The following is an 18,312-nucleotide window of genomic DNA, read 5'->3' on the forward strand; positions in this document are numbered from 1 at the left end:
GTCTTTGTGGATCATTACGTCAACAGTTCTCGGTGAGTTTTAACAAAGTGAGTTCACTTCAACACCATCCTTCAGGCATAAAACCAAGGCTGCTGGTTCAGATGAATGTGAAAAATGAAATATCCATACAAACAAACCAAACAAATGCGCAGATGGTCAGGCTTCAAACCGGATGTGGGACAAACATAAACGGAGGTGATGATCAACGAAACATTTCCATAAACTCATGAGCAAAAAAATAAAACAGCACAACAGATGCCCCCAGCTCTGTAGACTCTGTACAGACACACACACACACACACACACACACACACACACACACACAACCTTTTAAAATCAAAGCTCCTCCAGGGATAAATGCCCTCTTTTCATAACCTCAAAACTGTAAAAAGTGAGCAGATTCAGATTAGCAGGATTCCCAGAGACAGAGGAGACTAAAATACCACCCGCACTCCCCACAACCCTACCCCCACTCTTCCCCAGGCTTCTTACCTTTGTTGCGGTTTCCAGTAGCCTCAAGGCCATCCTCTCTTGCGCTGTGAGGACTCCTGACTTTACTGAGCTTCTGTTCTTAGTACTAACGAACAAAAAAGTTACTTTCTTTTTATGGGCAGAGAAGTCACTTGTGGGATGCAAAAATAGCTCGCTGATGACAAGGAAGGGGAGGTGGTGGTGTGTGCATGTGTGTCTTGGGGAAGGTGGGGGGCTTGGTCTTCCAAGACGTCTTCTTTTTCTTTTCGTGTGCCTATGTGCTCTTTGCCCTCCCTCTCCCCTGGCATAGGAGGTCTTGTGTGGAGCTGCTGAATGACAATAGAAAAAGAAGAAGCGTTTAAAGAAAAGCAAGTGATTAATGATTTTTTTCTTGAATAATTTTCGCATTTTTCTTGCGGTGATGTCCTTTCTGCCCTGGCCAGTACATAATGGCAGTGGACATTTCTGCAGAGGGTGGGTGTGGGTATCTATTTCCATTCAGATAAACGGTAAAACCGCCTGGTTGCGTGAATGATATCGCCCCCCTCAAAATAAAATGAAGTAAAATAAAATAAAACATGCTCTCTTACACACACACACACACATATATATATATAAAGATATATGTGCAAGGGGGGTTACGTGGCAAGTGGACCGAGGAGAAATCAGCCGACAAATAGAGAATCGCGGAGTCTTCTTTGTGCGCGAACGAACCAATTTGGGGGGCATAGTTTTTGGTTTGAAGTTCATCGAGAGGAATGCTATTTTCTCGTTCTCCTCCTCTTGTTCTATATTTTTCGATACCTGCTCAAACAAAAGAAAATGAAAATTAATACGAGAGCCGCACCTCCCAAAAGAAGCCATTCGTCTTGTTGATTATCTATTTGGTTGTCAAGGCTTGAGCTATTGCGCCGGCCCGCTACCTTTCCGTAAAAAAAAGAAAAGCACATGTGCACATAATGATGGTCAAAAACATAGATTGGTGAGGTAAAATGTAGGAAAATTTGTATTTGTTTCGGCGTAAAAAGATCAGATTTTGTTCTCAAAGCTCAAAGCAATCGGAATGGGGGGTGGGGGGTAATGGGTTTGGTGTTGCTGGCGTGTGTGTGTGTGTGTGTGGTGGGGGGGGGGGGGGGGGGGGGGGGGGGGGCAGGCCTTGTGGAAGCAGTGCATCTGAGCTGCCGTTAAATTAAGGGAAAAACGGAAGAGAAACGGAAGGACGGCTTGTGATTTAAAACGAGATTACAGTACGTAATGTACCAGAATCACTCCTGGCCGGGAGAGATTAATCATCACAGCCTGGTGATTTCTGCACACAGCTCGCTGTGCCTTTGTAGGCAAAACCAACACTGAGATTATATGGAATTATTTATTGTGTGTCAAATACTTCTTCCAGCGTAGAATTCTGGAGGGAGGAGCAGAGCAGAAATATCACAAAGGAAAAATGAAAAAGAAACTCCAATTTTCCATAACAGTATGATAATTTAAAAAGAGAATATTCCAAATCCAATCTGACAGAGAGAAGACAACCTAAAGATAAACAGAACCCTAAAAATTGTTTAGTCGATACCGTTATATAAAACAACTGAAACAGTATTTTTAAAATAAAGTAAGTAGAATAACATTAGAAATGTTACATGTTCAGTCATTTATTTCTATTTCTCAGTTATTTACAAAGAACGGAAAGCTTGACACTGAGAAAGGAGAGAAAGAAACATCTACATATCCGGGAGGTAACACATGTTCAACAAATGCCATCATCACTGAACATCCTGCGGCTGCGGCATTCGGAATAAAAACAGCATCATTTAAAATAAAACATAAAACTTGAAGGATAAAATCAAGCGGATGAACAAAATAAAAATATCCGACGCAGCGGGAAAGGGAATATGTGCTGATTCAATGTCCAGAAAAAAATCTATAGATGATCTATAGATAATCTCTCTCTCTCTCTCTCTCTCTCTCTCTCTCTCTCTCTATATATATATATATATATATATATATATATATATATATATATATATATATGTTTGTGTGTGTGTGTGTGTATTTACATTGTGTATTTACATGTACGGTGATAAGTAATACATTGTTTAGTGCTGTGTTTGAATACTCTTTATACGTTTTTGGTGTGATTGTTAATGTCCTCTGGGCAAATTTTCAGCCCGTCCATGTTCGATAAGCGGTGGGAAATACTTATGTGTCCCACCACCAGCTGAACAGTAAACGGACCTCAGAAACCTTCCGCATCATTCTCAGCAGTACCAACACAGAGTACCGTTTTACAATCAATACTGATTTCAAAAATAACTATAATAACATGGTCACAATTATATTCTGCCACCAATCAAACAAGAAAACCGAGTTCAAACTATTGCAGTGAGAAAGCAACCCGCCAGCTGGGTTCTACCTGCGGGTACATGTTCTGTTTGACTGCTGCAGGCACGAGCATGGCTATATGATACTTTCCACTGTTTCTACGCGTGTATGTGTGTGCATGGGGGTGGAGTAGGGATATGGAGGAAACGACAGTTCCATTTTTTAAAAATGTGTGAGAAGGTAGTGGTCAGAGGGTGCGGGTTAATGGGCAAAGTCGCGAAATTCACCTCTTTGCTTTGTATCCCGCACAGAAAACATGAAAAATGGCTCTCAGGTTTGGTGTAATTTAACATGGAAACGAGGATGTTCTTAGAAGAAATAGAAGAAAAGAAAGTATGTGCAAGCAAACATACAAACAAACACATGTTTGTTTGAATGTTTACACATGTTTACACATGTTGTACACACTCGGAGTACAACATGGTAGGTGGATGGTTCTGCTTAGTCAGACTGCAGGCGTAAATCCAAAAGAAAAAAGAAACAGAAGGGATCTTAGGGTTCAGGAAGGACAAACATTTGGAATGTGTAGCACTAGTGTTCTTGCTTCTGACATATGCCTGTCCTTTTCATACTTTGTTAAATAACATTTTACAACAAGCCCCACCCCCACAAAGTCATAGGTGAGTAACGGGACAGATCAGGGCCATGCTGTCTGCAATGGGTGGCCTATGTCCTCTTCTCAAGAGTTACGTACATTTTCCGGTCCAACGTGCACATCCAGAGGTTCTGCTGGGCCACACCTTCAATTTTTAGTCTAGAAGCTTCTGAACCAAACTGCCAAAGCTCAAAGAGCCGCACTATAGAGGTTCGGAGGAGCGGTTCTGAGAAGCAGACAGAGTCTGAAAACTTGTGGTGCTGTTGGTCCCGGAGCGGACCTTCGTGTTTGGCAGCTTGTGGTCCTTCTTCCACTTCATCCTCCGGTTCTGGAACCAGATCTTTATCTGCCGCTCGGACAGACACAGAGTGTGCGCAATCTCCACCCTACGCCTGCGTGTCAGATAGCGGTTGTAGTGGAACTCCTTCTCCAGCTCCAGGACTTGTTGGCGTGTATAAGCCGTACGCGAACGCTTCGGCTCTCCACCCGAGTAGCTGGAATTGACTGTGGGAGAAAAAAGGGACGAGGAACTGTGAATGTCACTCAATAAGCACAACAGAACTACAATGAGCCTACTAATATTTATAGAGCTAATATCCATATTTCAACTTCATAATAAACCGCCTGGATAAATTATGAACAATAAATAAACTATATTATAATCTAATAAAATTTAGGCACACGATAGTTGTTGGAAAATGACAGGAATAAGATATTAGCAGTCATCTTTTACTGCGCTACTGTTCCTTAAAATAACTAAACAAACTAAGAATAAGACACTGGTCTCAGTGTCATGTCAGAGACAGCTAGAAAACAATAAACAGCAGTATTTCCAGACGCTCGTTTTTCTGTCGCGCGATCTGGTTGTCCAGATGTTTCCACGTGACGCGCCGGGCCCGCGGCAGTGACACTTCACATCTAAATGGCCTGGTGTAAACTCCTATCGTGAGCGCAGACGCATTGGAAGCTTGAATACGGATATGTGTCGAGATGTTCAAAAATAAGACACATTTGCCTGCAACGTAAGCAAATCATTACACCTCGTTTCCCACGATTTCGTGAGCAGATGACACAAACTGGATGCTTGAATGGTGTCATCCCGTGTTTGTTCTAACTAGTAAAAAAAAAAAAAACAACAAAGGCGGTGGTTTTGGTGGAGGCGGGGAGGGGGACGATGGAGCACCAGGCGTCATGGCAATGAATGGTTGACTCGGTAATGATTCAACAAATCTGAAAAATTAGAGACAACTGTAAACAAATGTGGCGCAGAGGACTTCAGTTTCTAACTGTGACAACTGCATGGATTATTTGAAGAAAAAGAAAAGAGAATCAAATGTCGCTTTTCGTAAATACGAAACTTTTAGGAGTGAACACAATTATATGACTGTGCAAAGCTGATATTTGCTGTCTGCCGACGAGCACTGCGTTTGTAACGCAATAGGCTGCAAGCCTGTTAGAACATGACGAGAGAAGCCGTACCAGACTGGAGCTATTCGCTTTCACATTAGGGTTTTACGGTCGGCTCTATAAACATGAATATTTTATCTGCCATAAAACTTTCCTTTCCTTGGAACAACGAGAGGGACGGAAAGCTGGAGTCTACCGCTTATACAGCCGCACCACTTAAAGCCGAATTACCAGCGCATAAAATCTAACTTATGGGCTCGCTCTGAGTTGTCATAAGGCAGAGCAGACTGCGATCAGACTTCAAAAGACACCACAGCTGAGAGATGTAATAAAAATTTATGGAGGGTGTAATTATATTGACCCTGCATACAGACGACCGTAAATCTCAACCCTGCAGCGACTTCTCTCTTCTGCTGCTAACGGAACACAAGGAGCAAACGGTGGACACCGAGCTGTCTGCATGGCCAGCTCTCCGCTACAACCAGAGGCAGAGAGAGGTGGATAAAGTTCCCATGCAGCGCTTACCGATGTTTACATGCACTTTCTTCATCCACGGATACACCACCGGGTCCTTCCGGCTGCTCGCGGTGAAAGAGGCGCTTTGGCTGCGAGGAGTTTGACCACAGGGTGGAGGTGGAGGCGGGCTCGGTGTGACCGACTGACAGCGGTGACTCTGCTCCGACACAGTGGTGGTGTGCAATCCGGCAGGGAGAACGGTGTGACCCTGGGGGGACGTCACTACTGAAGCGGGTTGCGGTGCACGCTGGCACGGCGTGTACGGCGGCTCGACCTGGTGCTGGTGATGTGCCGGGTGGTGCGGGTGGTGTTCGGTGTGGAAGATAGAGTCCGGCCGAAAAGCAGCAGGCTCCTGCCTCTGGGAGCTGTAATAGTCCGGGGAGTGACTGGGCAGATAGTCGCTTTGTGAGTATTCCTCGCAGGGTGGGAACTTCGGATCCACATAGTTGGAGTTGATCAAATAGGAGTTCATGGCCATTAATTTGAGTCTTTTTCTGAAATTACACCGACTAGAAAAGATATATAACTAAAAATTATATGTCATCCCTTTAGTCTACGGTTATTGCTGTTCACTTGAACCCTCCTACTTTTCTGTCAAGCGAACAAAGTTAGGAGTCCACGTGACGGCAGCCAGCCAATGGCACGCCTCTTGGACGAATCCCCGGATAAGGAAATGGAATTAAACATACACACGGCTCCCGCACATGCATGATCATATGACCTCAATTTCTGATTAGACCCTCTCCTTGTAAGCTTCCATCATTTCTCCCGGTAGCTCTGTGTATCAGTCCGCTCATATCTACAGACGTGCAGCTTGTAAAACAGCAGAGAATCCCCCCAAAAAGAAGAGCATTTCTATAGTAATTAGAATAAAGTTTGATTAAATACGAAAATGAGCAACACCTGATCTTCTCTCTCTCTTTTCCTCTTTTTAGGTGCCTGACTACAAAGCTCAAGAAGAGAATAAAACAGAACAAGTAGCTGAAAGGAAGTACTTTGGGGACTTCACGGTGCCTGCACCTCCTTCTCTGTACATACAGGATGTGTGCAGAGGCTGTTTGCCAACTTTATTCCCCCTTATTCTTCTCCGCCAATACCTGGGAGTGGGAGAGTGGCCTGGCCGGCCCCGGCACCGCCACCCAGTAGCAGTGTCAGAGATTAATCTGGCTTGTTTAGGATCGATAGAAAATTCATCAAGTAATTCAGGTTCCGCGGCCTCCTAAATCACAAGCAGACCTTTGCATGAGGAACGATAGTTGAGCACCGCGTCCTTTTAAAACCCATGCGGCTCCAACAGGCACCGAGCCAACAATCAACCCCAAAGCCCAAACTCACTTACTGATTCATCCAGAGTCGCTTTTACTTTGCATGAAAAATACTGGATTTAGTTTACTCCTTGAGTCCATACAACCAGTTGAGTGCTTTGTTTTCTTCATCCTCACATAAACCAGAGACCTTCAACGTTTAGTTTTCTCCCTTCAGGTGTTAACAGCCCACAATAATAAATAATAAAAAGTAAGTCTCACTTAAAAGCTATAAAGTTAAATGTACACAATGTGTTTCTTATTTAAAATGGACACTGTGTAAGCCTTCAATAATGTGAACGCACACATAGAAAGAAAGAAAGAAAGAAAGAACAAAAGAAAGAAAAAATAATCATGTCTTCATACTTTAATGTTTAAAAGGGGGCATTCAATACAAACATATATATATATATGTTTGTTTATATATATAATATATATATATATATATATTTATATATATATATAAACTCCAAATATATTTACTATATTGTCATTATTGAAAATTGAAAACGAGTTTTGCTCCCATTTCCAAACGAATTCGAACAGGAAGCAGCATGGAGCGACCCTCCAGCTTCCCAGGAGCTGCGGTGAATCCATCGCTGCCGTCGTGTTTAAATCCACTATATACTCCCCTAGAAGCGAATTTGTGATGCTTTCAGTCATTTTGACACAAATCCGGATCTACAGGGTAGATATAGAAGACATCGGCTCTGAACAGGCGCAGCTTGTATTCTTCTTATCATTTCAGATTTCCCTTTGTTAGAAATGTCCTTGACCTCTGACCATGGATGAAATTGTAACCCTGCTCTAACTTCCTGCAGCTTGAGGGCGTAAATGAAAAAGCCGAGGATAAAGCGAGCTGGAATCTAACATGCTCCTCTTGCTTCTTTGTCGTGCTGAGAAAATGCCTCTGAACTGCTGATTGTCATTTCCTACATTTGTTTCTCAAAGGTGTAAATAGAATATGGCTAAATAAAATTTGTTTGTTGGCAGAGTATTTTAAAATTTCTTTACTATTTATTTTACTGTAATACATGTTCTGTTGTTAATTGTTTAATCTAGAGAATGTATTTAGAACGGCGTTGCATAATGTTTCATTGTTTAATATTTAATTTTCATTTAAATGTGTAAAATATTTTTAGCAGATAACATGATAATATTTATAGGATCTCTATTATGAAAAGCTGCTAATTTGAAACTAATATTATTGATAAATATGACCCTGTCCACCGCGGAGGAAACTTAGGCCTTTATCTTCCTTTCTGTTTGTTCGTTCGTTTATTTTTGTTTTCACTTTGAAAATGTTTTAATATTGATTGATTAATGCACAAGGAGCAGTTTTATTAATAATGTTTCTTTAGGCAGAATACATGGCATAATTTGATTAGCGTTACAGATGTAACAAATCAGAAATTGCAGAGTCAGAAAAAAATCTCTTGGCTGCTCCAACAGCGGCCGCCCTTAAAGAATGAACACAGATTCGTGAAAGAATAGACAAATCACTTGGCACGAAGAGACGTTGTCCTATCAAAAATTCTCCTGAAAGATTGGTCAGGAGAATGGTGCAACAGAGAATATATGGATAAATACCCCTTCGGCGCAGCAAATGAAGTGCTGTCTGTCCTGCAAACTCTAATGTAACTGAATTAAAAAGTGATCTGAGGAGCATGTAAAAAGCCTGCAATGCATAAAGGGTTTCTTTCTCTTTCTTTCTTTCTTTCTTTCTTTCTTTCTTTCTTTCTTTCTTTCTTTCTTTCTTTCTTTCTTTCTTTCTTTCTTTCTTTCTTTCTTTCTTTCTAATTAAATTCCTCTCCACTATTATTATTATCATTGATGTTAAGTAATCCACACGTTATACAGTATATGTGAGGCAAGCTGTGTATTTTATACATAGGTCCAGTCTTCCTGGTTGACTTTCCATGCAATTACTAGCTTGTGTTATGCTACTCCATGCATTGATTTAGTGATCAGCTCCCGACTGCAGGCAATATTACTGCTCGCCGTTTCCTCCAAACGTTCTTCATATATCAACAGAGCAGGCAGCAGACATGTGGATTGTTAAAGCAAGAAGTAATTAAAATCTGCTGCATTCTATTCTATTCTATTCTATTCTATTATGTGCTCATGTTTCTGTCACCTTGACCTTCCGCTCATTCTAGGGTCATTTCAGGTATCGATCAAGGTGTTTTGAGCCTAACCACGGCACTCCTTTTCTCTCCGTCATGTTAGTCCGCAGAAACCTTTCAGTCTAATGGCTGCCCCATTGTTTCCTCTTCTATTTGTAGAGGTCAACATACTCAGCAGAGATCCAGTCAAACCAGTCAAAGTTTGCGAGAAATAGAAAGAGGAACCTTAGGTCAACACAATTTTAACGCAGACTAGGACCCACACACAAACACATTAGGATTCATCTGTAGCAATGGGCTACAAGTGCTTCATCTTGCAAAGTCCGCTTACCATCACACACACACACACACACACACACACATATATATATATATATATATATATACTGTATTTACCGGTCAATGCTCATGGGAGAGGAGCAATACTCAAAGCAAAGGGTGACTATTTTGAAGAATCTGTTGAGTTATTTTACACTTTTTGCTTACTACATAATTCTGTGTGTTTATTCACAGTTTTGTTGCCTTTGGTGAGAATCTCCAATGTAAATTCTCATGAAAATAAAGAGACCCATAAAGTGAGAACGTGTATCTAAATGTTTTGACCGGTAGTGCACGTATAACCAAATATTAAATAGGGCACCGGAAAATAATTAGAGGCGTTAAACCCGTCAAACACGGATCTTCTTACTTTTTAACAAGTAAACTGAATAAAATTAAAATAATCTGCATTCATGTTAAATAGTTTCATTTAAGGAACACGAGTTCTTTTCCAGAAAAATAGAGAAATGATTTTATCTGTTTGTCTTCAAGGAATAAAAAACATATATTTCTATCCACGAAGGTTTTTCATGGAATTGTTAAAAGCCTCAATGAGAAACTGAAAGTTAGCATATTAAAGGGTTGAACGGCCCATTATCGACAGCCAGAGGTCCTGTCAGGGTTTTGAAATATTACGAATGTGAAAAAACTGCAGGAAAAATTAGGAAGAGAAGAAATGTTCTGTTTCTTTGTGCAGTTTGAAAAATAATTCCAGCTCAGCTCGCTGCTTATTGTTATGTAAAATGACGGACAGGGGGGGAAATGAAGCGCTGCAGCGGCCTGCCACTGCTAGTGTTGCAAGTTATAATTGGAGAGTGAGGAACTAAATCCAGAGAAAGTAAATTCTCAACCTAGCACGCATTATATGGTGCCTATAAATTATAGCGAGTGAGCTATCTATCTATCTATCTATCTATCTATCTATCTATCTATCTATCTATCTATCTATCTATCTATCTATCTATCTATCTATCTATCTATCTATCTATCTATCTATCTATCTATCTATCTAGCTATCTATCTATCTATCTATCTATCTATCTATCTATCTATCTATCTATCTATCTATCTATCTATCTATCTATCTATCTATCTATCTATCTATCTATCTATCTATCTATCTATCTATCTATCTTTAGATAACGCGTCATACAGTCTCATTCTGGTTGAATAGGACTAAATTATCAATAAAGACTTGGCACAGAGAAGTAAATGGCGCTGGAAAACGGGACACACAGCTCCATGCTCCTTGTCCTATAACACACACTGACACTGATCTGTTCAATAATATTATTAATCAATAAAAACGGAACAGTTCTGAAAACAGACCGAGGGGGTGGGTTCTATTGCATATCTTACACATCTTTCCCTTCCCTCTAAGCATGAGCAAGACACCTGCTACACACACACACACACACACACACACACACACACACACACAGCAAAATGCAAACGAAGCAGCTCTTTCAGCGACGTGTAATTTTGCCCCTTGCAGGCTACTCACTCCAGTGAAGCACATCTGCTTTTTCCTCCGTCGTTGACACCGAGTTGGTCCATCTTCCTGGTTCCGCCAAGTCACGCTTGTTCTTCTTTGTTTTATTTTGCATTATCAGCTAGATCCTGGACGCTGTTATACATTTTCTGCATAACGATGCGTGTTCTTCCTTCAGTTGTCACGACTTAGTTCTGCGCTTTCCCGCTATTTTCTTCCTAAATATAGGGTTCTTCGCGATGTTTTGTGTTAGACCTGATTAAAAAAGGATTAATAAGTAATAATTAAGGAGTTGTCATTTCAGAAGACTAGCTCTCTCACGCACGCCTCAGCTCTCTTAGAAAAGGAAAATATCTCCTCGGCAACACGCTGCTCATGGTCCTCTAAGTCCGATTCCAGCCAGATTTAACCGATTTAACGAGAATCTTCCATGGGGAAAATGTTCGGCAACGCCGCATACAAACGCTATCGTCGACTATACCGTCGGTGCGTGAGGAGCCGCAGAGATCAGCAGCTGGTGTAAGGTGGAGGCTTCGGGGCAGAGGGAGACAGAGCAGAACGGGGCTGCTGTGAAGACTGTGGTCTCCTCAAGGCATTAAGTGTGTGCATGGACTCAAGTTTTCAAATTAATCTGCCAGTTTGGCACACTCTTTGTTTAACGCGCGAGGCGTGTCGCCCCGCGTCCCTGATCCACATTTTAATGTCGGTGAGACGAGATGACCTCCCGTTCACCCTGAGCAGAGCTAACCTCTCCCCTCTCCTTCTCCCTCACTAACCCCCCTCTCTTTTCCACACCCTTCTTTGACACGTCCACCTCTCTGCACTCCCTTCTGTCCCTCACCCCCGCTTTCTGTCATTTGCTTCCAAACCTTCCCTCTCTGTCATACCAAATTGAGTTGAAGTCATTACTTCAAGAAAAATGACATGTGGGTGTGGAGGAGGAGGTCTTTCCCCATTTTCCCTCTCGCACACAATTTTTTCTTTTCTTCCGGAATCATTTGTCCTTTTTCTTTTGTTGTATGAATATAAATGACATCACCACGCCCGACAAATGCGTGAGCAAGTAGAAATAGTCAGGAGTATTACATTCCAATCTGTAATAGGACCTAAGAGTTTGTATGGATTGAGGATTGTTATCAGTAGCGAACTGTATGCAGAGAAAGCGCAGAGCCCTGCTTTGCTATATTGGTGTTAGTAAATTGATTATTATAGGGTTAACTGCAGCCATGTGTCCATGCTTTATCCACCTAACTCCATCATCATTTCCTTAGACTCCACAAGTTGTATCATTAATTTAGTTCAACAAATCAAAAGACCACCACCCGTAGATTTAATATCGGAATACAGGGGCTACAATTTCATAAAGTGTACTTATATTTTACGACATGTTGCCTTGTAAAACTATTTATCACCTTCTCAATAATCTACGGAAAAGCCTCATTACAACAATGAAACCTTCATTGGCGACGAGCTTTATGCATGCTTCTACTGGTGATTTTTAGGATTCATCTGAATCAATGTCACTCAAAAAAGTGATTCAAGCCTAATTTGAGCCAAAACACTTAATTTACTCCACCTAAATGTAACACTTGCAATAGTTATTATTCTTTTTGTGAATCTAAAATATTTACTTTCGCAACAGTCCTTGTTTCACGAACACAAAATGATTTAGTCTTATAACAGTCCACCCTCTTCGAACATTCTCGTAGAATGTCCAGTTGGTGGCGATAGTGCACCATTATAGTTGGTTTACCAACCGCTAAAAGAGATCATAAGAAGACTAACATCTGTAGACGTGATATGCATGTTTGCTCATAAGTAAATAAAATTGAGTTATCAAACAAATTCCTTTGTCATTAGCTATATATATATATATATATATATATATATATATATATATATATATCTACTATATCGGTATATATCTTGTTACTGTTAAGATTTTGTATTTTGTGCATAGATGAAGACATTTCGCCGATTGTATGAGTAAACGAAACGGTGTCGGTTTAGGGCACTGAAAGTAAAGGGGCCTATATATATATATATATATATATATATATATATATATATATATATATATATATGTATATATATATATATATGTATATATATCTATATATATGTATATATATGTATCTATATATATATATGATATATATATATATATATATATATATATATATATATACATTCAGTTTTATTTATATAGCGCCATTTCACAACACACGTTGTCTCAAGGCACTTCACAACAGTCAGGTACATACATTCAAATTAAACCTAACCATTGAACAGTGTAGTCAGAGTTAGTTATTTATTCAATCCAGCAGATTGCATCCAGTCAATGACTTGCAGCATTCACTCCTCCCGGAGTATATATATATATATATATAGGTGTGTGTGTGTATGTATATGTATGTCTTCTCTGCATTAACCCTCCACGCCAGTCTGAGTCTTAAAACAGTCTATAAAACAAATGTTGGACGAACAGAGCATGTATCCTCGCACCTGCATCCTGCGGATATGTCACACCTGCGTACATGTCAATGAACACCTTCCCACCTCCAGCTTCTCTCTCTCTGTGCCTCTCTTGTCTTTAACTGCATCGAATGGAGAAATTTAGCTTTTGTCACTGATAGCGAGGAATGAAAGGTCAGGCCTTCACCTCTTCCTCTCCTCCCGCTATTATTTCTCTCATTTAGCCCCTGTCTACCTCTGCTCCCATGCCTCCCACTCTTCTTGTTTTTGCCTTTCACATAGTGCTAGTGGTGGAGAGCGGAGAGAATTGGAGAGGCGAGGGTGGAACTACAGCATGATGGTGAACTTTTGACCCTTCAACTTTCTGAACTTTCTGCTGGTAGCCTCAGCAGCGAGTCATGTAGCCCTCCTGATAACCCTCCTCCCGTTTCTCTTCACCATGGACAGGAAGGCGGGGGTTAGAGGAAACAAGGATAGTAAAGGACATAGATGCATGTGCTGCTCGAAATGTCCAGTTTTAAAGCAGCTCGGCGGACACAGGTCAGATATGTAACCGACATATAGCTAACTTCTCCTCAGCTTGATGGTAGTGGAGCCGTCTATAGTTCCGTGACTTCGCAATTAATGAATAGAAAGTACCAAAAATATTTGATTGTGCAGGAAGAACGGGCGGAGTTGGAAATAAATGCCAGTTAGCGGTTCAGAGGAGAGGGCGCTCCTTCCCAAGGTGGTGCAGAGCAGGATCGAGCTGCTTCCAGCCGTCCTCCTGGTCTGAAGCGAGCTCTGGTGGCGGTGCTGGAGAGCTGCATTATGCGCGAAAACATTGGCCCACTAGTCTGGACTTCACAAAAGCTCAATGTTTGAGTAAACACCATACATGTATGATTTCTAGCATAAAGCAGCCGCCCTATTTCTCTGTTTCTGATAAAAAATATTTTAATCCACACCCTAAAGCCGCTATGCCAGTGAAGCATTGTTCTAAATACTGTGCATGACATTTGTTCTGTCTAAAGCTTATGGAAAAACATTTACAGATGGTCTATGAAATTGTCGCCTATAGAACAGACATATTTGTCTTAGTCGCCGGCCTGATAGAGCCGTTACTGAGTGTTGACCCACACAGCCTGAATTCCTGCCTGGAAGTTTGTTGTTTGTCTCACACCCTCCTCACACCTGATTCGGAAACAGGGGACAAGAAGCCAACTTGTAATACCTTTCCCCTACGTTAGTGAGGTAAACAAATCACTGTTGATGTAGGCGGGCTGGTGGAAGCTTACTTTCCACTTTGCGCCTGCGCTAAAGTCTTCGCTGCAATGCTCGGCTCGAGCCTGTCTGCTGACCTCGCGGTGACTCCTTCTTCATTATTCATGAGACTTGACCGAACTGTTCACCCCTATCAGTGTCCACGGGCCATCGTTCCTGACTTATGGGTTCTGAGCACGCGAATTGTGACGCTACCAAATCAGCAGAACCTTGTTAGATGTCAGATTAAATGTAGGGCTGAAGCAGTAACAGGAGATTCTGGTCTGGCAGACGAACAGCGTTACTGTAGGAGAGTCTGAGGCAGCAGTGAAAAGGGAAAGTCTGACCAAATTTTAATAGTATTTTTGTCTGTGCTGCAGCTGGCTTCTGTGCACAAACCGCCCAAATTGAACTCCAATAAGAGAGCACCTTAACAGAGAATCTTCACAGGCCCAGATCATTTACCATTCACCTTTCAGGTCCTAAACAAATTAAACGCAACAAGCTGCATCCCACAGGAAGCCTACAGCTCTCACTCACACAAAGGCAAACACACGCCTTCTCCAAAGCATGACAATAATAGGTCAGTTTTATTAGTTTATCAACCAACTCATCACCAACTCAGGCTGCGAGGAGAAACTCAGCCTGTCTGACAGCTTCAAACAAGCAGCAAGCCCATACACATAATGCACATAAAGAACATCAAGTAAAAGCTGCTCTATAGGCTGGACCTGCCCTATGTACATAAACGAGAAACCGATCTCTCTCATACACACGCGCGCCCGCGCAAACAAACACACACACAACGAGTAAAAACAAAGGAGCTCACAGAACTGCCTGCCCATTCCGAAGCTTCCCTCATTTCTCCCTGAATGGAGAAAAATGTATGTCTCTTCCCGTCCGAAAGCCCTGAGGACCTATATGTGTGAGGAGAGCTGTGTAGGAGGAGAGGGGCTGGGGTCACGAACCGCGTTCCTGTATCACCATTAAAGGGAGGAAGTTGATGAAAAATGGAATAGGGAGGTTTTTTTTTGCCTTCCTGTTTATTGAACTAAAACTTCCCCCAGGACCCCGACCAATCCCAAAATGCGCTGCGAGCTGTGAGGCATCAATTCCCAGTGGGCTCGACTCATGCAAGCCGGCCATAACATGCACACAGAAACAATAAATCTTCTTTTAGTCTTCATACATACATATCGCGATTGTGAAACATTTAATCCCCTTCATTTACAATGATAATATTATTTATGATTTTTATTTATTTATTTAGTTTCTTTTTAGATCACGCTGGTTAATCAAAGTTGTTGATAATTGTTATTAAATTAATTCAGTTGTAACAACTGTGTGTTCTTTTAGAATCAGCAGCTCAGTTGTAGAACACAAGACTTTACTTTATATTCGAATGCCACAGGAAGAAGTCTATTTGCCCAAATAGGTTTATTTGTCAGAAAAATAAATGGGTATTTACCGACCCATACGCTTTCAAAGTTTTCTCAGTAACAACCCTTTTAAATACAAACATTTAACCTGTTGGGGTGTCGCACCAGAAATAGACGCTGAGGCAAACAGCACTGGAGTGAAACAGTCGGTCAGAAGCCATAAGAATAAACAAACAAAAGAGCTACAATAACAACAACCAGCATGTTCCAGCAAATTCAGTGACACTCATTTTATTCACAACCTGCATCTATTTTTATTCGTTATATAATGGACAAGTCGATAATATTACACGTTTAAATATTATTCATTCATTTATTTTCTGCTTCATCACCGAGTTCAAACAGACTGAAATAATTCATCAAATTAGTTTTTTTGATTTTTAGCAGTGATTCAAGTTTATTTGGTAAATTTAAAATGAAAATATGGTTGGTTTAATTTGTCAATATATATATATATATATATATATATATAATTATCCTATGATGATGTGGCAGATGTTGAGAATTTAATTCTGTATTACGTGAAATTCTGGAGATTTAGCATTAAGACAGGTTCTGTTTTGTTCTAAAAAATGTTTTAAGTGTTTTAAAATTTTGCCAATGCTTCACGAGTCTTTATCTGCATTTTATATCATGGTAACATACTCTGATGGTGAATACATATAATTAACTCAGTAGGTCCATCATTATCACAGTTACGTTCCTCGCCGTTTCTTTAAATTTTACATTAAAATTAGGACCAACCCTGACTCAATACTTAAGCTGTTTTTGCAAGAAAGACAACTCAATTTCCGGTTTGTGAGAGTGGGTGTGTTTAGATGTGTTTTAGTGTGTTTGACAGAGTGTTTGAGAGTGCACATGCGCCCAGAATTAAAACAAAACTGAACCAGGCAGGTTTTATTGAGCAGCCTTGGAAATGTGTTCGTTCATTTCTCGTGTTTGTAATCTCATACCCAGACTGTCAGGAAAACATAAGGGTGGAGACAGACAAAGAGTGGCTACCCAAGGACGCACGTCACTAAACGTCTTCTTGTCTATCAGTATCTTCGTGAATGCAAAATAATTGGGATGTTTTTATAACTCTTAATACTTGAGTAAAACAATTTAAGACACAAGATGGTTCCAAGAAGACGTTGGGAATATGAGTTTTTGTTTGTTTTTCGCCACCAACAGTTCTAAAATCATCTAACACCATACTGTTCTGTTTCACTTTATTGACCTTTAAGTGTATTCGTTAGCCAAGATATCCAAATACACCGTTACAATTGAAGGATGGAAAAATACAAAGCCAGGAGGTTGAAGTCCTGGTGAATCTCAAACCCTTGCGTCACTGCATCACACCCAAACAAGTACAGTACCTCAACCAGGTGGTTGCATTTACAGCATGCATGCGTGTGTGCTATGTCATGGCTACACGTTAAAGCTACACACGTGTGTTTGTGGCTACACATAACAGCGCTCAAGCAAGATGAGTTACCTCAAGACTGCCGCCCGGACCTGTGGCCCAGCCACATCAGCAGGTCTCATGTGGCCCTGAAATCCACCGGAGCTGGTGGGCGCTCCATATAGGAGTACTGCTCACAGTGAATGAGTGACACGTTAATTACGCAGCCCCTTCGCTCCCACTTTACCAAACCCACCCTCTATCTACTTAGCTCCCACTTACCGAGAGCCCTTATTCCACTTACTGTGCGTCCTGACTTCTTCGCCATGCTTTTCCCAGAGTCCACAGCGGAACAGAGCGGAGATCGCCGGGCTGCAAGTGTGAACTTGAGCAAGAACAGCTGCCGCTAGTAGTGGCCTGTTCTCTCTCTATCTCAATTTGGCTCGCTATCTCTCTGTGTGTCGCACACACACACATGGAGAGCTTATCTTGCTCTGTCTCTATTTTACTGACCCCTTTAGGATCCACACGAAGCCGTTAAACCGTCACTTGCTTTCTAGAATGTGAAATACATAGTACATTGTCAACTCCCCTAAACCATAAAACTAACTTTATGGATCCCACGTGACCAGAGGAGAGCCAGTGAGAGGAATCAGAACAGATTTTTACGATGCAACTTGAAGATAAAACCCTCATCTGTTTGACACGAAAATGTCAAAGCTGCCATCATTTTATAGTGTGACCCAAGGCAGAAAAGGACTAGTTTAAAATCTATACATGTCTTTATACACCAACTCACACAGACACGCAGAAGGGCCAGGAGACTGTGTACAGAAGAGGCTAGAAGAAGGACCATGTGACTTCCGAGTAGCTCAGAAAGAAAAGCAGGGGAACTGTAGCAGCAGTCGGTGAGTTTAAAAGTTCATTCGGTTGTTTACAAGTGGAAACGAGGAGAAGGTAACTTAATTTCTCTGCGACCAGCATCCGTTCGAGGCGGAAAATACAGAAAAGTGATGCATTTGTCCACTGCTGATCAATGGTATCGTGTCCGTTTATGTCAACAGAGAAGAAAACTGTCCTATTTGGTTCAGTTGGTTGTGTGTTTCGTTGTGTACGTTCTGTAACTGGGAAGTTTTGTGCTAAATTCCGCCTTTTAGGATACTG

General features: G+C 41.2%; 2 protein-coding genes across 4 annotated transcripts in view; both read right to left on the reverse strand.

The window, feature by feature from the left end:
• Nucleotides 1–977, reverse strand: part of LOC124864208 (homeobox protein Hox-B3a-like) — a 33,163-nt gene extending 32,186 nt beyond the window's left edge. Inside the window, exon 1 of the mRNA XM_047358886.1 lies at nucleotides 493–977. The gene's annotated coding sequence lies outside the window, so the exon portion shown is untranslated. The remainder of the gene's footprint in view (nucleotides 1–492) is intronic.
• Nucleotides 978–2,428: 1,451 nt separating this feature from the next.
• The window catches only part of LOC124864209 (homeobox protein Hox-B4a-like), a 34,287-nt gene continuing 18,403 nt past the window's right edge, over nucleotides 2,429–18,312 (reverse strand). Inside the window, exons 1-2 of one of the 3 annotated variants that reach the window (XM_047358892.1) lie at nucleotides 5,378–6,042; nucleotides 2,429–3,949 (exon numbers count right to left, since the gene is read on the reverse strand). In XM_047358892.1, coding sequence (XP_047214848.1) covers nucleotides 3,648–3,949; nucleotides 5,378–5,846 — 771 coding nt within the window. In that variant the 5' untranslated portion in view covers nucleotides 5,847–6,042 and the 3' untranslated portion in view covers nucleotides 2,429–3,647. Of the gene's footprint in view, nucleotides 3,950–5,377; nucleotides 6,043–18,312 lie in introns of those variants that run through there. The other 2 variants (XM_047358893.1, XM_047358891.1) reach the window with 2 other exon arrangements.

This window comes from Girardinichthys multiradiatus, chromosome Y (genome assembly GCF_021462225.1).
Source record: "Girardinichthys multiradiatus isolate DD_20200921_A chromosome Y, DD_fGirMul_XY1, whole genome shotgun sequence".
Taxonomy (NCBI): domain Eukaryota; kingdom Metazoa; phylum Chordata; class Actinopteri; order Cyprinodontiformes; family Goodeidae; genus Girardinichthys; species Girardinichthys multiradiatus.